The sequence below is a fragment of the Rhinoderma darwinii genome, chromosome 12, assembly GCF_050947455.1.
Source record: "Rhinoderma darwinii isolate aRhiDar2 chromosome 12, aRhiDar2.hap1, whole genome shotgun sequence".
In the NCBI taxonomy this organism is placed as follows: Eukaryota; Metazoa; Chordata; class Amphibia; order Anura; family Rhinodermatidae; genus Rhinoderma; species Rhinoderma darwinii.
In genome coordinates this window covers 3,927,953-3,949,308 of record NC_134698.1, presented here as the reverse complement: position 1 = coordinate 3,949,308, position 21,356 = coordinate 3,927,953, and the positions used below count along the sequence as shown (strand labels likewise).

Sequence of the window (21,356 nt, the reverse complement as noted above, 5' to 3'; positions counted from 1 at the left end):
TGGTTGGCTCAAGTCCACTACAACAGGAGCCGCTCTTACACATCCGCTCTCCATTCAGGACCCCCTCTATGACGTCGTGTCCCAATAGGACACACTGATAGGGAGGTCTTCACGAGCGTCTTAGAAAATAAATCGATTCTAACGGACACCTGAATCCCTATATAAGACTTTTATGGGGAACGGTTCCTATTTAAAACGATGAAGATATGGGGACCACAGATGTTCTCAGGAGACAAAGTCCAATGCAACGAAGTTCCGAGTTATCCAGCAACAGACGTAGACGATGACGTCACCCATAGTCATCCGGCAGCCGACGCCAGGACCCCGGCTCTATACCATGACGTGCGTAGAATAGAAGACAACATCTCAGTCCCCAATGATGGATTCTTATTGGAAGGAGCCAACTACTGAGGTCTCCAGTGTGATTGTCTTCTGACCCCACTGTCCGGCACCAAGAGTGGTCCCATCCCAACCATCCATAACAATGCCCTAGCGGCCGCATATGACGGCTTGACCTCACATGTCAGGATACGTAAGGTGGCGGCACCAGGGACAGTTCCTCGTGGCGCGCACCTCACACATGACTCAGCGGGCAGCCGCTAAGCTTCTCCTTAGTCCTCCAGGATGTCAGCAAACATCTTGCGCCTCTTGTTCTCCGCCTGCTGGTGCTCCTCCCAGTCTTTCCGCCGGTTCACGAAGTGACTGAGAGCGAAGTTACGGGCGATGTGGTGGCCAATGGGGTCGTTCTGGAGCTCACGGAGTCTTTCGACTGTTAATAAGAAGGGAAATATAATTGTATGGTGGACACATGAATGGTCGTCACAGCTGCTCGTCCATATATTATATTCTCTGACACTTATTTCAATCACCTTGACCTTTCAAAAACAAGGAAATACTCAGTTTGGCCAAAACGGGGTTAATGGTACAAGGTCCTGCTGTGCTCAGATTCTACAATTCAGTCCCCAAAATGTTGAACTTGGGGATTGTGACAGAGGGGGGGGGGGGGGGGGGGGGAGGGAGACGACGACAATGATACCTATCTATATGTGCACATAAGTCGTACTGTCTCTTTAAGAATGCTGAATCAGACTGTAATTAGTCTCATGTCCTTCCAGGGTATATAGAAGCCTTCCCCAGTATATAGACGTATTGTTACCTAGCTTCTGAGCCACCTCCTCTTTCACTCCCATGCTGGACGCCTTCCATACACGGTCCAGCACGCGGCTGCCATACTTGTTACACGCCAACTCCATGCAGTGACCCTGGGGAGGAAAAATGGAAGTATCGTCTATTATAGATAAGACTCACCCGGACATTAAAGGATGTGACATTTTGAGTCTCAGCTCAAGGTGGAAATATTTTGGTTTGAGGCCATAGAAGTGGCCAGAATAGAACAAAGCCGACAAGTGCGGACCCGGCCTGATGTCCCAACATTGTAACCTGAGGGATGACCCCGAGGCGACCTCCCCTACAGCCTTACCCTTAACTTCCGAAGAACTTTTTTCCTCTGTTTTTCCGTGATGGTGGCGCTGTTGAGCAGGGCGTCAAATACGTGGCTCCCGGCCTGGCTGCAAGCTACAGTATGGAGGTCCACTTCTGTCATATTCCCCAAGCTGTACAGAACTGGGGAAGGATCTTGAAAATGGAGGAGGTGCTGAAGTAATATAGAGCCATGGTAGTTAACAGACTGCAGCTTAATGTCCGGGTGATCCTGAACATGGGAGGGAAAGGACATACATATATAAGCAACATGAACTTCTTCTATTCTAAATTAATTCCCTATAGGACCCATATGTACAAAAATATATAGACTATAATACTGCTCCTATATACAAGAACATAACTACTATAATACTGCCCCTATATACAGGAATATAACTACTATAATACTGCCCCCTATATACAAGAATATAACTACTATAATACTGCCCCCTATATACAAGAATATAACTACTATAATACTGCCTCCTATATACAAGAATATAACTACTATAATACTGCTCCTGTATACAAGAATATAACTACTATAATACTGCCCCCTATATACAAGAATATAACTACTATAATACTGCCCCCTATATACAAGAATATAACTACTATAATACTGCTCCTGTATACAAGAATATAACTACTATAATACTGCCCCCTATATACAAGAATATAACTACTATAATACTGATCCTATATACAAGAATATAACTACTATAATACTACCCCTATATACAAGAATATAACTACTATAATACTACCCCTATATACAAGAATATAACTACTATAATACTACCCCTATATACAAGAATATAACTACTATAATACTACCTCCTATATACAAGAATATAACTACTATAATACTGCCCCTATATACAGGAATATAACTACTATAATACTGCCCCTATATACAAGAATATAACTACTATAATACTGCTCCTATATACAAGAATATAAGTACTATAATACTGCTCCTATATACAAGAATATAACTACTATAATACTGCCCCTATATACAGGAATATAACTACTATAATACTGCTCCTATATACAAGAATATAACTACTATAATACTGCCCCCTTATATACAAGAATATAACTACTATAATACTGCCCCTATATACAGGAATATAACTACTATAATACTGCCACTATATACAAGAATATAACTACTATAATACTGCCTCTATATACAAGAATATACTACTATAACACTACTCCTATATACAAGAATATAACTACTATAATACTGCCCCCTATGTACAAGAATATAACTACTATAATACTGCCCCCTATATACAAGAATATAACTACTATAATACTGCCCCCTATATACAAGAATATAACTACTATAATACTGCCCCTATATACAAGAATATAACTACTATAATACTGCCCCTATATACAAGAATATAACTACTATAATACTGCCCCTATATACAAGAATATAACTACTATAATACTGGCCACTATATACAAGAATATAACTACTATAATACTGCCCCTATATACAAGAATATAACTACTATAATACTGGCCACTATATACAAGAATATAACTACTATAATACTGCCCCCTATATACAAGAATATAACTACTATAATACTGCTCCCTATATACAAGAATATAACTTCTATAATACTGCTCCTATATACAAGAATATAACTACTATAATACTGCTCCTATATACAAGAATACAACTACTATAATACTGCCCCCCTATATACAAGAATACAACTACTATAATACTGCCCCCTATATACAAGAATATAACTACTATAATACTGTCCCTATATACAAGAATATAACTACTATAATACTGCCCCCTATATACAAGAATATAACTACTATAATACTGTCCGCTATATACAAGAATATAACTACTATAATACTGTCCGCTATATACAAGAATATAACTACTATAATACTGCCCCTATATACAGAATAGAAACTACTATAATACTGCTCCTATATACAAGAATATAACTACTATAATACTGCTCCTATATACAAGAATATAACTACTATAATACTGCCCCCTATATACAAGAATATAACTAATATAATACTGCCCCTATATACAAGAATATAACTACTATAATACTGCTCCTATATACAAGAATATGACTACTATAATACTGCCTCCTATATACAAGAATATCACTACTATAATACTGCCCCTATATACAAGAATATAACTACTATAATACTGCCCCCTATATACAAGAATATAACTACTATAATACTGGCCACTATATACAAGAATATAACTACTATAATACTGGCCACTATATACAAGAATATAACTACTATAATACTACTCCTATATACAAGAATATAACTACTATAATACTGCCACCTATATACAAGAATATAACTACTATAATACTGCCACCTATATACAAGAATATAACTAATATAATACTGCTCCCTATATACAAAATATAACTACTATAATACTGCCCCCTATATACAAAAATATAACTACTATAATACTGCCCCCTATGTACAAGAATATATCTACTATAATACTGCTCCTATATACAAGAATATAACTACTATAATACTGCTCCTATATACAAGAACATAACTACTATAATACTGCTCCTATATACAAGAATATAACTACTATAATACTGCTCCTATATACAAGAATATAACTACTATAATACTGCCCCCTATATACAAGAATATAACTACTATAATACTGCCCCCCATATACAAGAATATAACTACTATAATGCTGCCCCCTATATACAAGAATATAACTACTATAATACTGCCCCCTATATACAAGAATATAACTACTATAATACTGCTCCTATATACAAGAATACAACTACTATAATACTGCTCCTATATACAAGAACATAACTACTATAAGACTGCTCCTATATACAAGAATATAACTACTATAATACTGCTCCTATATACAAGAATATAACTACTATAATGCTGCCCCCTATATACAAGAATATAACTACTATAATACTGCTCCTATATACAAGAATATAACTACTATAATACTGCCCCCTATATACAAGAATATAACTACTATAATACTGCCTCCTATATACAAGAATATAACTACTATAAGGGGCTTCTGCTGTGGACATTCATTTACACTGATCTGGCATGCAATATATTGGTTGGTATGGCTTCTGGGACTTATTATGACTTTAGGTGATTCTCTGGTTTCTATACCTACATATTCACACTGACTACTCAGTGTTGGCTACTTAGCTTTTTTTGTATGTCATTTTTGACCAGGGTCTATACTTTACTGTTAAGTCTTTGCATATCTTTCTGGAGATACAGCTCCAGGCTTCTGCTATATATTCATTTGAGTATACACATTTATGGCATGACTGACAGTATGATTCTTGTTTGGCATTTTTTGATTTATTGTATATATGCCATTTGTCAATAAATCCCATGTTGTCCACTGTGCATATTTTAATTGTTTGTGGTTTTTAGGTCTTGATGGCCAAAATGTTCTTGTATTTATTGTAATAAAGGATTATATATTTTTGCAAATTCTTTGGTTGTACTGGGTTTTATATTTTACCCTTAGGGGTGCATATATCTGTCCTCACATACAGTTATAGGTATTTATTACTTGTTTTCCTTGATATGTGTGGACGTTTACCATAACGTTTATTGTTAGGTCTGGTTCTTTATAGGTATTTATTACTATAATACTGCCCCCTATATACAAGAATATAACTACTATAATACTGCCCCTATATACAAGACTATAACTACTATAATACTGCCCCTATATACAAGAATATAACTACTATAATACTGCCCCTATATACAAGAATATAACTACTATAATACTGCCCCCTATATACAAGAATATAACTACTATAATACTGCCCCTATATACAAGAATATAACTACTATAATGCTGCCCCCTATATACAAGAATATAACTACTATAATACTGCCCCTATATACAAGAATATAACTACTATAATACTGCCCCCAATATACAAGAATATAACGACTATAATACTGCCACCTATATACAAGAATATAACTACTATAATACTGCTCCTATATACAAGAATATAACTACTATAATACTGCCCCCTATATACAAGAATATAACTACTATAATACTGCCTCCTATATACAAGAATATAACTACTATAATACTGCCTCCTATATACAAGAATATAACTACTATAATACTGCTCCTATATACAAGAATATAACTACTAAAACACTGCCCCTATATACAAGAATATAACTACTATAATACTGCCCCTATATACAAGAATATAACTACTATAATACTGCCCCCTATATACAAGAATATAACTACTATAATACTGCCCCTATATACAAGAATATAACTACTATAATACTGCCTCCTATATACAAGAATATAACTACTATAATACTGCCTCCTATATACAAGAATATAACTACTATAATACTGCTCCTATATACAAGAATATAACTACTATAACACTGCCCCTATATACAAGAATATAACTACTATAATACTGCCTCCTATATACAAGAATATAACTACTATAATACTGCCTCCTATACACAAGAATGTAACTACTATAATACTGCACCTTATATACAAGAATATAACTACTATAATACTGCACCTTATATACAAGAATATAACTACTATAATACTGCCCCCTATATACAAGACTATAACTACTATAATACTGCCCCTATATACAAGAATATAACTACTGTAATACTGCCTCCTATATACAAGAATATAACTACTGTAATACTGCCCTCTATATACAAGAATATAACTACTGTAATACTGCCTCCTATATACAAGAATAGAACTACTATAATACTGCTCCTATATACAAGAATATAACTACTATAATACTGCTCCCTATATACAAGAACAAAACTACTATAATACTGCCCCCTATATACAAGAATATAACTACTATAATACTGCCCCCTATATACAAGAATATAACTACTATAATACTGCTCCTATATACAAGAATATAACTACTATAATACTGCCTCCTATATACAAGAATATAACTACTATAATACTGCTCCTATATACAAGAATATAACTACTATAATACTGCTCCTATATGCAAGAATAGAACTACTATAATACTGCCCCCTATATACAAGAATATAACTACTATAATACTGCTCCTATATACAAGAATATAACTACTATAATACTGCCCCCTATATACAAGAATATAACTACTATAATACTGCCTCCTATATACAAGAATATAACTACTATAATACTGCCTCCTATATACAAGAATATAACTACTATAATACTGCTCCTATATACAAGAATATAACTACTATAACACTGCCCCTATATACAAGAATATAACTACTATAATACTGCCCCTATATACAAGAATATAACTACTATAATACTGCCCCCTATATACAAGAATATAACTACTATAATACTGCCCCTATATACAAGAATATAACTACTATAATACTGCCCCCTATATACAAGAATATAACTACTATAACACTGCCCCCTATATACAAGAATATAACTACTATAACACTGCCCCCTATATACAAGAATATAACTACTATAACACTGCTCTTATATACAAGAATATAACTACTATAATACTGCCCCTATATACAAGAATATAACTACTATAATACTACTCCTTTATACAAGAATATAACTACTATAATACTGCTCCTATATACAAGAATATAACTACTATAATACTGCCCCCTATATACAAGAATATAACCACTATAATACTGCCCCTATATACAAGAATATAACTACTATAATGCTGCCCCTATATACAAGAATATAACTACTATAATACTGCCCCTATATACAAGAATATAACTACTATAATACTGCTCCTATATACAAGAATATAACTACTATAATACTGCTCCTATATACAAGAATATAACTACTATAATACTGCCCCCTATATACAAGAATACAACTACTATAATACTGCCCCTTATATACAAGAATATAACTACTATAATACTGCCCCCTATATACAAGAATATAACTACTATAATACTGTCCGCTATATACAAGAATATAACTACTATAATACTGCCCCTATATACAAGAATATAACTACTATAATACTGTCCGCTATATACAAGAATATAACTACTATAATACTGCCCCTATATACAAGAATAGAAACTACTATAATACTGCTCCTATATACAAGAATATAACTACTATAATACTGCTCCTATATACAAGAATATAACTACTATAATACTGCCCCCTATATACAAGAATATAACTACTATAATACTGCCCCTATATACAAGAATATAACTACTATAATACTGCTCCTATATACAAGAATATAACTACTAGAATACTGCCCCCTATATACAAGAATATATCTACTATAACACTGCCCCCTATATACAAGAATATAACTACTATAACACTGCCCCCTATATACAAGAATATAACTACTATAATACTGCTCCCTATATACAAGAATATAACTACTATAATACTGTTCCCTATATACAAGCATATAACTACTATAATACTGCCCCCTATATACAAGAATATAACTACTATAACACTGCCCCTATATACAAGAATATAACTACTATAACACTGCCCCTATATACAAGAATATAACTACTATAATACTGCCCCTATATACAAGAATATAACTACTATACTACTGCCTCTATATACAAGAATATACTACTATAATACTACCCCTATATACAGGAATATAACTACTATAATACTGCCTCCTGTATACAAGAATATAACTACTATAATACTGCCCCCTATATACAAGAATATAACTACTATAATACTGCCTCCTGTATACAAGAATATAACTACTATAATACTGCTCCTATATACAAGAATATAACTACTGTAATACTGCCCCCTATATACAAGAATATAACTACTATAATACTGCCCCCTATATACAAGAATATAACTACTATAATACTGCTCCTATATACAAGAATATAACTACTATAATACTACTCCTATATACAAGAATATAACTACTATAATACTGCCCCTATATACAAGAATATAACTACTATAATACTGTCCCTATATACAAGAATATAACTACTATAATACTGCCCCCTATATACAAGAATATAACTACTATAATACTGCCCCTATATACAGGAATATAACTACTATAATACTGCCCCCTATATACAAGAATATAACTACTATAATACTGCCCCTATATACAAGAATATAACTACTATAATACTGTCCCTATATACAAGAATATAACTACTATAATACTGCCCCCTATATACAAGAATATAACTACTATAATACTGCCCCTATATACAAGAATATAACTACTATAATACTGCCCCCTATATACAAGAATATAACTACTATAATACTGCCCCTATATACAAGAATATAACTACTATAATACTGCTCCCTATATACAAGAATATAACTACTATAATACTGCTCCTATATACAAGAATATAACTACTATAATACTCAATGTAGAAAAAAAAGGGGTAGCCAGGTTAGAGAGGGGTCAGACTATATTGGTGGGGGGAGAAACAGAATGTGGGGAGAGGACTAGACAACAAGATAAGGAGATCCTTTCGTTACAAAACATCAGTGTAAATAAAAAGGACCGATTAATGTCAAATCACATTTCTGATAATAAAAGTGAAAAACTGACAGGCAAGTTAAAGTGTATGTTCACAAATGCCAGAAGTCTAGCAAGCAAAATGGGGGAGCTGGAGGCCTTGATACTGGAAGAAAATATAGATATAGTTGGTGTTGCTGAAACATGGCTGGACTCTTCACATGACTGGGCTGTAAATCTACAGGGTTTTACACTTTTTCGTAAAGACAGGACAAATAGGAAAGGTGGTGGTGTATGTCTGTATGTGAGAAGTGATATGAAGGCGAGTGTGAAAGAGACAATAGTGGGTCAAGACTGTGAGGAGGTTGAAACCTTGTGGGTGGAACTAGAAAGGGAGGTAAACACTGAAAAAATTACTTTTGGTGTAATCTATAGACCCCCCAATATAACTGAGGAGATGGAAGGTCAGATATATAAACAGATGGAGCGGGCTGCACACGGGTACTGTAGTGATAATGGGAGATTTTAATTTCCGGGATATTAATTGGTGTCATGGTTCGGCTTCAACTGCAAAGGGGAGACATTTCCTCAACCTATTGCAGGAAAATTTTATGGGCCAGTTTGTGGAAGACCCGACTAGAGGTGAAGCTCTGTTGGATCTGGTCATTTCTAATAATGCAGAGCTTGTTGGGAACGTCAATGTTCGTGAAAACCTCGGTAACAGTGATCACAATATAGTTACATTTTACCTATACTGTAAAAAACAAACGCAGGCTGGGAGGGCAAAAACATTTAATTTTAAGAAGGCCAATTTCCCCAGGATGAGGGCTGCAATTCAGGATATAGACTGGGAAGAACTAATGTCAAATAATGGAACAAATGATAAATGGGAGATTTTCAAATCTACTTTGAGTTATTATAGTGCAAAATTTATTCTACAGGTAATAAGTATAAACGACTCAAATTAAACCCCACATGGCTTACACCTTCTGTGAAAGGGGCAATACATGACAAAAAAAGGGCATTTAAAAAATACAAATCTGAGGGTACATCTGCAGCCTTTGTAAAATATAAAGAGCTTAATAAAATCTGTAAAAATGTAATAAAATTAGCAAAAATACAAAATGAAAGGCAGGTGGCCAAGGATAGTAAAACAAATCCTAAAAAATTCTTCAAGCATATAAATGCAAAAAAGCCAAGGTCTGAACATGTAGGACCCCTAGATAATGGTAATGGGGAGTTGATCACAGGGGATCAAAAGAAGGCAGAGTTACTAAATGGGTTCTTTAGCTCTGTATATACAACAGAAGAAAGAGCAGCTGATGTAGCCGCTGCCAGTGCTGTTAATATATCAGTTGATATACTGAATTGGATGAATGTAGAGATGGTCCAAGCTAAATTAAATAAAATAAATGTGCACAAGGCCCCGGGACCAGATGGGTTACACCCTAGAGTTCTTAAAGAGCTTAGTTCAGTTATTTCTGTCCCCCTTTTCATAATATTCAGAGAATCTCTAGTGACTGGTATAGTGCCAAGGGACTGGCGCAGGGCAAATGTGGTGCCTATTTTCAAAAAGGGCTCTAGGTCTTCCCCGGGTAATTATAGACCAGTAAGCTTAACATCCATCGTGGGGAAAATGTTTGAGGGGCTATTGAGGGACTATATACAGGATTATGTGACAATAAATAGCATTATAAGTGACAGCCAGCACGGTTTTACTAAGGACAGAAGTTGTCAAACTAACCTAATCTGTTTTTATGAAGAGGTGAGCAGAAGTCTAGACAGAGGGGCCGCTGTGGATTTAGTGTTTTTGGACTTTGCAAAGGCATTTGACACTGTCCCCCATAGACGCCTAATGGGTAAATTAAGGACTATAGGTTTAGAAAATATAGTTTGTAATTGGATTGAGAATTGGCTCAAGGACCGTATCCAGAGGGTTGTGGTCAATGATTCCTTCTCTGAATGGTCCCCGGTTATAAGTGGTGTACCCCAGGGTTCAGTGCTGGGACCCCTATTATTCAACTTATTTATTAATGATATAGAGGAAGGGATTAATAGCACTATTTCTATTTTTGCAGATGACACCAAGCTATGTAATATAGTTCAGACTATGGAAGATGTTCATGAATTACAGGCAGATTTAAACAAACTAAGTGTTTGGGCGTCCACTTGGCAAATGAAGTTTAATGTAGATAAATGTAAAGTTATGCATCTTGGTACCAACAACCTGCATGCATCATATGTCCTAGGGGGCGCTACACTGGCGGATTCACTTGTTGAGAAGGATCTGGGTGTACTTGTAAATCATAAACTCAATAACAGCATGCAGTGTCAATCAGCTGCTTCAAAGGCCAGCAGGATATTGTCGTGTATTAAAAGAGGCATGGACTCGCGGGACAGGGATGTAATAATGCCACTTTACAAAGCATTAGTGAGGCCTCATCTAGAATATGCAGTTCAGTTCTGGGCTCCAGTTCATAGAAAGGATGCCCTGGAGTTGGAAAAAATACAAAGAAGAGCAACGAAGCTAATAAGGGGCATGGAGAATTTAAGTTATGAGGAAAGATTGAAAGAATTAAACCTATTTAGCCTTGAAAAAAGACGACTAAGGGGGGACATGATTAACTTATATAAATATATTAATGGCACATACAAAAAATATGGTGAAATCCTGTTCCTTGTAAAACCCCCTCAAAAAACAAGGGGGCACTCCCTCCGTCTGGAGAAAAAAAGGTTCAAGCTGCAGAGGCGACAAGGCTTCTTTACAGTGAGAACTGTGAATTTATGGAATAGTCACCGCAGGAGCCGTCACAGCAGGGACAGTAGATGGCTTTAAAAAAGGGTTAGATAATTTCCTAGAACAAAAAAATATTAGCTCCTATGTGTAGAAATTTTTCCTTCCCTTTTCCCTTCCCTTGGTTGAACTTGATGGACATGTGTCTTTTTTCAGCCGTACTAACTATGTAACTATGTTACTATGTAACTATGTAACTGCCCCCTATATACAAGAGTATAACTACTATAATACTGCTCCTATATACAAGAATATAACTACTATAATACTGCTCCTATATACAAGAATATAACTACTATAATACTGCCCCCTATATACAAGAATATAACGACTATAATACTGCCCCCTATATGCAAGAATATAACTACTATAATACTGCTCTCTATATACAAGAATATAACTGCTATAATACTGCCCCCTATATACAAGAATATAACTACTATAATACTGCTCCCTATATACAAGAATATAACTACTATAATACTGCTCCTATATACAAGAATATAACTACTATAATACTGCCCCCTATATACAAGAATATAACTACTATAATACTGCCCCCTATATACAAGAATATAACTACTATAATACTGCCCCTTGTATACAAGAATATAACTACTATAATACTGCCCCTATATACAAGAATATAACTACTATTATACTGCCCCTATATACAAGAATATAACTACTATAATGCTGCCCCCTATATACAAGAATATAACTACTATAATACTGCATCCTATATACAAGAATATAACTACTATAATACTGCTCCTATATACAGGAATATAACTACTATAATACTGCCCCCTATATACAAGAATATAACTACTATAATACTGCCCCCTATGTATGAGAATATAACTACTATAATACTGCCCCCTATATACAAGAATATAACTACTATATACTGCCCCCTATATACAAGAATATAACTACTATAATACTGCTCCTATATACAAGAATATAACTACTATAATACTGCCCCCTATATACAAGAATATAACTACTATAATACTGCCTCCTATATACAAGAATATAACTACTATAATACTGCCCCTATATACAAGAATATAACTACTATAATACTGCCCCCTATATACAAGAATATAACTACTATAATACTGCCCCCTATGTATAAGAATATGAGTGAACAGGCAGTCAGTTGTTATTACTTGATGCTCGGATGGCTCCTCCTCTCCCTCGATCTTGTAGTACGTCTCGTAGGTCAGTAAGGACAGGATGAGCGGCACTCCGGTGACTCGGCGGGAGGTCGGGGCGCAGCAGTGGAAGGCCTGAGGAGTGGAGAACAGCTGCTTAGCACTGGAAGACACGAAAGGACAAGGACGGAGACTTGTTTCGGGGGCTCCTACCTCCATGAGATGGGTGACCAGCTCCGTCTGGTGACTCTCCAGTCTTTTACAAGCCTCCGCCAGGGTGGTGATGATTCCCATGTGACCTTTAGCCAGAACGTCCTCCATTGCCGGTGACAGCTCCTCAAACAGCGCGGAGAACTGAGGAGACAAATAACATTACCAGCCACTGCCAAGTTCTGTTCATCCAGTGCTTCCTGGTTCATGAACGGAATGCCAGAACTACAGTGAAGACTGACACAGGAAAGGAATAGATAGAGCTCTACATAATACAGATATATACGTCATTCAGCGTCTCCGTAAAGCGCGGTAGCAACCAAACTGGACAACGTAATGGCTGCCGCGAGCGGTTGTCACCAAGTATCCGCGATAATGAAGACATCGCTGATTAGCATAGTTGAAGGAAGGGGGTGGGGCAACACTAACCAGCTTCTTGGTCCGCATGGCGCGGATAAGTCTCTGCACCGTGTAGTTGGCGATGGGATGAGCCGCCAGCGCCTGGAGCTGGCCTTTAAAGTGGGATTTAAAGAGACGGCGTAGTTGTTTCTTCCCCGAAACCTCTAGAATCTTCTCCAACAGGCGACTGCTAGTCTCATCCTTCAGGAAGACCAAGAGGGCGCTGAAAAAACGGAAAAGAAAAAAAAAAAAGTAAAAAGAACTGCGCAAGGGATAAAGAGGTAAGTGGGTGCAGTGTTGGGAACCAGCAGGGGGCGCCATTTGACCTACTGAAGATAAGCCCCTCCCCCAGCTCTTACCTGCCATCGCCGGAGACGGTCCTGGAGGACAGGTAACTCATGACATCATCGCAGAGAGCGGCGCACGTGGACGGCGACTTCCTCTGTAGAACCTGTAGAGCCGTCTGCATCCCCAGGCTGGCCAGTTTATGGGTGGCAAAGACTGGTGAGGGGACAGAGCGAGGGTGAGAGGCGTCTCAGGGGGTAACGGGTTAATCAGGGCGGATTAGAACTCACCTCCGACGTGACCCGTGAATAATCCGCTCATCTCCTGTAACTGCTGCAAGAAACTGGGCGGAACCTCAAACTCCGACGTCACTGCCATAAAGTGAGAAAAATGGGGGCTTAAAGGGCAGCTCTACTTATACTCTAGTCACAACCAAAGCTGCATTTATAAGCTTTAGGTTTTTTTGTTAGCTCCCATACTACACGTGAGCATGAAACCTGAAAGCTGGGGGGGGGGGGGGGGTGGGGTTATAAGTGTCAGCCAAGTAAATTCTTATTGCAGCTCTGGATGTGACTAGAGTACAATGTAACTTAAAATAAGGCTCTATGCAAATGATGCTTAATTGTTGTATAATAAAAAGTTCTGCAACCTTCTTTGTGCTTCAATTCCACAGCATTTTCAATATCTCTGCTTGCTGATAGTGAATTTGTACTTTTTTTTTTTTTATGGTCGGGGCAGAATACCTGTACAGATCTAATACTTCTCACAGCGGAGGGTTTGCTTTAATTGTATCCAGTCTAGACAATCCTCCGAGTTAAAAACATCAGCAGCCGAAATTTGTCTCTGAGCTGAATGTTTGTTACAATGCATCAGTGCAGGTGTAGTGTTGGGAACCAGCAGGGGGCGCCATTTGACCTACTGAAGAGGAGCCTGGAAGTATTGACCTGGAGTCCACACGGCTCAGCTCGCAGGGAATTGCTGGAGTGGCTACAACTGTAACAAGACCTCAGCTGTGGCCGGTCTAGGTCAGGACATGTTTTCAGTCTCTAAATGGAAACCATTATTATTTCTATTCAATGACTGCAAGCAGAGCTCTTGTAATTGGTAAATAAAATAAGAAAAAGTACATTAGAAAGTTGCAGAACTCTTCATGGATTCCAACATGTCCGATCCTTCGTTCCAGCGGGAGCTAGTAGAGCCTGGCAGCAATTTAATCCCCTCTCCCTACTAATGACACACTCATCTGAGTCTACACCTCTAGCTGTCGGCCCTCCCATATTTCGGGTGTACGGGCAGCTTTATTTGAGAGTGCAGCTCAGGATCGCCCCCTAGTGACAAGATCAGAGAACTGAATGCAGCATGTAGGGAAGGAGGAGGGAGGGCGACGTTTACCTGTTAACCCCTGACCTCCCTTCTTGGAGGCTTCTTGGTTGAGGACGGTTCCACTCAGCACTTGGAGCAGCGTCCGTACGATGAAGCTTCCGTGGGTGTTCTGGTTGTAGGGCAGGAAATGTTCCTTCACTTCCCTGCAGAGACTGAGCAGCAGATCCTCCAGGCTGCTGCAGGGATCACCCCCATCATCATCATCATCCTCCTCTGTAGTCTTCTGGTCCTGAAGCCGCTTGTACTGGAGGAGAGCGGTCTGTACCACGTGAGCGCCGCTGCGATGCCAACATACGCTCTGCCAGCTGTTACTGAGGACATCCAGAACTTGGCACAGCTGGGTCGACGCTGCAACAGAGAACAGTTTCTGCAGGACGACGCTCCCCGACATGTCCGTGGCCAGAGCCAGCTCGTTCCCCTTCACCTCATTGAAGACGTTCCGGACAAAGAGAGCTGCGGGGGCACAGAGATGTCAGACACCCCCAGGAACTCATACACAATAGTACAGTCCAATACAAACCAGGTACCACCTGCCCTCAAACCAAGGGGGGATCTCATGTTATATTAATAAAGCTTAATCATTGTGTGACTAAATGTTATGAAACCTTTTACCATATTTTGTGTTTGTTTTTCCACCATTTTCAAGATCTCTGCTTGCTGACAGTGAATAGGAGCAAAAACTTTTCACAGCTGAGGGGTTGTTACAATCTTCTATGACCGATGTCAGCAAACTTCAGCTGTTGTGAAACTACATCTCCCAGCATGCCCTGACAGACCAAGGTTTTATTTTTTTCAGGGCATGCTGGGAATTGTACTTTTGTAACAGCTGAAGTGCCGAAGGTTGCGGGACCCCCGCTCTAGGAGCTAAACACATCAGCAGTGCAAATCTCAATCCTGTCCTGATAGTTCGTTACAATGTATCAGTGCAGTTACAATGTATCAGTCTGGAGTCCGGGATGTTCATCTCACAGAGGATTGTCTACACTAGGCTGCAAGAAGTAATAGGTCGGTACAGTTTTTCAGGCTCTGGATGTAAGGAAGAATGTGAAAGCAAGCAGAGATGTTGGAAATGAAACCAGTGCAGGAGAAATGTCACCCAGCAAAACCAACTATTTTCCAGGGCGTCAGACCTGCTACAATCATCTGATCGCCACGACTCCAAACTTAAAGGGGTAGTCTATGATCGCCCTCCTTTAAATCTGCCATTCACTGACAGCAAGGTTGCTGTGGTCTGGATCTTGGTGGAGGCGGGTGTAGCAGGACCCCCTGTAGTTTCTTACCCCGGTCATCATCTGACTTGAAGTCTTGCTGCAGAGTTTCTCCCACTCTTCGGAAATATCCCACCGACTTGGGGTCGAGGCGCGGGAGGTCATGTGGACCTCTCTGGCCCGGGTCAGTAGTGGGCTTCTTGGCGGCGTCCTTGGGGTCCTTCTTCTGTCTTTTGGGTGGCGCTTCCTCCTGAGAAGGTGGCGGCCGGCTCCTCTCGCCCCGTTGGGGTCTTTTCTTTCCAGTAAGTTTCTTTTGATCCGTTCCCATCGTCTTCTCTTTTTAGGTTTCCTAGAAAATAAAGGTTAATCCGTGAAGACGGGCGGCGTCACAAACATTCAAGAAAAACTACAACTCCCATCTGGAGTGACAGGATACAGCTGTAGTAGTTCCCCACGCAGGGGATGTTGAGGGTCGTATCCTGAAGCTCTGGGCCCCCTCAGGCACGGTCTGCTACCTGCGCACCCCCTATAGCTGTGCCTGATGGGTGGAGTAGTATTGCAGCGGTCGTGGGTTATACCACTTTATATTCATTTAATACAGGACTGGCACTGCCCACCCCATAACCGCCCGTGACCACATATTATACCAACATATGCTGGAAAACAGGGGGTGTCCTAGGTGATCACTGACCCCAGGCTGCGCCCCCCGTACTTCTCCCAGTAATGACCCCAATATATCATTATATGGCCGGGTGAATATATTACAGTGCACCGTCCCGTATAACGGCTGCTCTGCTGTAATAAACGGGATGTCCCGTACACCGCGCCCCGGGTCACACATAAAATCTCCCACCTCTCTATCCGGAAACGTCCACATGTGCTCCCGGCGCCGGGCGATGACGTCACCGCGCAGCGCCGTAGATTCTTTCTGCGCGGAGTGATGACGTGTCATCAGCGGCGGCCGCGGCTCAACCCTGGCTACGAGTGATGACGTCATGATGCGCTGTGATAAAACGTCTCAGGCTGCTTCTTCCTGGATTATAATCCCGCCTGTCTGTGTGACCCGTGTTTTGCTGATAGATTATGTTGTAAATAAAATGATATTTGGTTTCTTCGTTATTATTACTAGTGACCAGTGCAGCTACCATCAGACCTGCCTACTGAAATACAGCATTTAAAGGGATTGTCCACACTAGGCGGTATTACACCGCTCTGTTTTGTAGGGTCGCTATTGAGATGTACGAGCCCTCCCGTTTCATACGAAACATCAAAAAAAATTTAAAAAAATGGTGGCATATTCTATTGCACTCCGTATATAGAGGTGCAAGTATTTCTCCGTACTGTCCGGCAGTGAACGTAGGCCACGCCGCACCATACGAGGAACCTGTACGCTTCTGTGCCCTGCCATGTGCATGAGCCCGTGTGGGCGGAGCATGACACAGGATACTCCGCCCTCCACCTGCAATAATATATTCCTTTTATGTGGACTGTTCTTATAATGAAGGTACGGGATATCTCAGATATGACCCCATTAACATGTATTAATATATTTAATTTTTTACCCTCATGAGGCAAAAAATAGAGCACGGATCCCAAATACACGAACACGGCCGACTCTGCACTGTGTGAACAAGGCCTTAGGGTGCAGTCGCACGCGACCTGATTGCCTTGTATTAAATAGAATCTTTTCGAGGCCCGATTCACGTCACGGTTGCGCCCTGTGTTTAGCGTGTACATTTGGAAAGCACCCGCCGTAGAGCGTCCACTTGGGCTCCGTCAGGCTGGTGTAAGTCGGTATACCGTTTCTTTTTGGGAGCATGGAATAATGTAGTAGACCAGGTGGTTACATCCTGAGGGATCCCGCCAAAAAACAAAACCCACCTATACCACACGGTATACAATTTGTAACACGGGAGCCTATGTGAACGCGTCTGGCAGAGACATACAGTAACCATAGACGTCAGGGAGCTTCCCGGGAAGAGCCTCAGGTAGCTCTCAGCTCGGGGGAACCCCTGACATCACTGTTCTCACATGTATAGATGAACATTAACATCAGGGGGACCCTCTGACTGGCGACTCGGGGCTCTTAAAGCTTCTACCGGCACGGTCTATATATGGACAGAGACGTCAGGGACTTACCAGTTCCAGGGCAGAGCGCTACCAAAACTGCAGCACCTGAAATCACTGTACGTATATAGACAGTGACGTCAGCAGCTTCCCCGGGCACAGCGCTGAGTAGCACTCTGCCCAGGGAGCTCAGGCGATGTTGCCCACGGTTCGCCTATACAGTGGGGTTCGTCACTACCTACCGTTGGAGGTTCTAGATCAGGACTCCTCCCAACGTACACCTCCGATAGAAGAAAACAAGGCGATGTGAACCAGGCCGGAGTTGCAGAATATATTACAGAGTCGAATAGACCTGGGACCACACCAGGGGCGGACATACCGCATGTGCAGCCGGTGCAGCTGCACAAGGGCCCCGCGTGGGAAGGGGGCCCGTTCAGTGGCGTAACTACCACAGTAGCAGCCGTAGCAGCTGCTACGGGGCCCGCGGCATGGGGGGGCCCGTGTCGCCCTGACAGGCACATTACATTTTATGTACCAGGCCTGGCGGCACGGGCCCCCTCATGCCTAGTAGCATCACAACACTAGGCATGAGGGGAGGGAGGGGGCGGGGGCCCGGTGATAGCCGCCACACTGCACTACCAATCGGGAGGGAGGGGGCGGGTGCCCGGGCCCGGTGATAGCCGCTACACTGCACTGCCAATCTGGCACAGATGAATAGGACAGGACGGCGATGCTGGTGGTAGGAGGAGCGCTCAGGCAGGGGAGAGGACAGGGGGCGGTGCGACGTAAGACTTCGGGCGGCTGGACAGTACAGTCAGGACTGCCGGAGAACTCATAGGATGAGCGGAGGACAGACACAGGACGAGTGGAGGACGTGCAGACTGCAGAGGACAGGTAGATGAAGTTAAAAAGTTCATGTCAGAAGGGAGAAGTTTTTATGTAGAAAAATCTGCCTCATAATTCCTTCCGGAATTTTGAGGCATATTTTGACCTGCCGGTAGAACACTTCCCGCGTTTTTCATTGCGTTTTTTTGTGGCGTTTTTCGGCCATCGGGCCGTGGGCAGGGAAACGCAGCAAAAAACGCATTTTCTGCCTGCCATTGTTGTCAATGGGAAGTCAGAGACAGAAACGCCCGAAGAAAGGGCATTGCGCTTCTTTTTCCCGCATGCGGTTTTTACTGCTCGCAGGAAAAATTTCATGGATTTCAATGGGAGGCACTTTCTGACGTTTTTCGCGAAAAAAACCTCAGTGTGAACTCCCCCTAACACAGGGGCGTAACTACTGCTATAGCAGCCGTAGCGGCTGCTACGGGGCCGCGGCATGAGGGGGCCCGCGTCACCTGCCGGCACGGGCCCCCACCTTGGCCGGAATCTCCGCTAGCTGCCGCTATGGCTGCTACAGCGCGATGCCACGGAACACTACGGCAGAGCAGGGAGTATCTCCCCGCTCTGCCATTAAACATAAGACATGTATCCCCTATCCACAGGATAGGGGATACGTGTGTGATCGCTGGCATTGATAGGGAGAACGGGGGACCGAAAGTCCCCTGAAGTTCTCCATCACAAACCTCGGACTTCCGGGGTCTGTGTCGGCAGCTCCGTAGAAATGAATGGAGCGCCGGTCACACTTGAGCTGCGCAGACACCGGAAGTCAGAGGTGAGTGATGGAGAACTTCGGGGGACTTTCGGTCCCCCGCTCTCCCTATCAATGCCAGCGATCACACATGTATCCCCTATCCTGTGGATAGGGGATACATGTCTTTTGTCTTTTCACACTGTAGGTCGCATTTTTTTGAGTGATTGGGGGTGTATGGCGTTCCCTACAGGGGGGGGGCTGTATAGCGTTCCCTACAGGGGGGGGCTGTAAGGCGTTCCCTACAGGGGGGGCTGTATAGCGTTCCCTACAGGGGGGGCTGTATAGCGTTCCCTACAGGGGGGTCTGTATGGCGTTCCCTAAAGGGGGGTCTGTATGGCGTTCCCTACAGGGGGGGGCTGTATGACTTTCCCTACAGACCCCCCCTGTAGGGAACGCCATACAGAACCCCTGTAGATAACGCCATACAGACCCCACTGTAGATAACGCCATAAAGTCCCCCCTGTAGATAACACCATACAGCCCCCTGTAGATAACGCCATACAGCCCCCCTGTAGATAACGCCATACAGCCCCCTCTGTAGATAGCGCCATACAGTCCCCCCTGTAGATAGCGCCATACAGTCCCCCCTGTAGATAGCGCCATACAGTCCCCCCTGTAGATAGCGCCATACAGTCCCCCCTGTAGATAGCGCCATACAGTCCCCCCTGTAGATAGCGCCATACAGTCCCCCCTGTAGATAGCGCCATACAGACCCCCCTGTAGATAGCGCCATACAGACCCCTCTGTAGATAGCGCCATACAGTCCCCCCTGTAGATAACGCCATACAGCCCCCTCTGTAGATATCTTGAGATTCAGTCCTGCTTGATAGGTAACAGTGCAGTAAGCTAAGCATGATAAGATCATCTAAATTATTGCATCTCAGTTGCATGAGTGCTTTGTGTTATATTCAATGATTCAATTTAACCTAAGTCTCTAAATGTGGGCAAAGAAAATAAAAAAACTATACTCACCTCCTCCCTCGCCTCCGTTCACCCGCCGCAGCCCCCATCCTCCTGTCTCGGTCTGTGTTACAAGTGTACAAGGCTGCACTGGTGACGCGCTGCCGATGGCACGTGACCGCTGCTGCCAATAACTCCTCATTGGTGTGCTGCTGAGGACAGTAGTTC

At 41.2% G+C, this 21,356-nt stretch overlaps 1 protein-coding gene across 1 annotated transcript; it reads right to left on the bottom strand.

The window, feature by feature from the left end:
• Positions 1–304: 304 nt before the first annotated feature.
• Positions 305–17,463, bottom strand: NOP9 (NOP9 nucleolar protein). The gene is made up of 11 exons (XM_075844737.1): positions 17,379–17,463; positions 16,598–16,874; positions 15,327–15,770; positions 14,225–14,305; positions 14,009–14,150; positions 13,680–13,872; positions 13,254–13,394; positions 13,056–13,175; positions 1,481–1,711; positions 1,157–1,262; positions 305–769 (listed from the first exon to the last, which is right to left on the bottom strand). The coding sequence occupies exons 2-11, from the start codon at positions 16,851–16,853 to the stop codon at positions 612–614; spliced, it is 1,872 nt and encodes a 623-aa protein (XP_075700852.1). The 5' UTR covers positions 16,854–16,874; positions 17,379–17,463; the 3' UTR covers positions 305–611.
• Positions 17,464–21,356: the final 3,893 nt, after the last annotated feature.

Bases quoted from the DNA above. Each gene is read 5' to 3' on its own strand.
- NOP9 (XM_075844737.1), bottom strand. From the start codon at position 16,853: ATGGGAACGGATCAAAAGAAACTTACTGGAAAGAAAAGACCCCAACGG. The intron at 14,306-15,326 runs GTAAACGTCGCC...ACTTTATGGCAG, and splicing joins GGGAGGTCAGGGGTTAACAG to TGACGTCGGAGTTTGAGGTT. The intron at 13,395-13,679 runs GTTAGTGTTGCC...TTGTCTCCTCAG, and splicing joins CCATGCGGACCAAGAAGCTG to TTCTCCGCGCTGTTTGAGGA.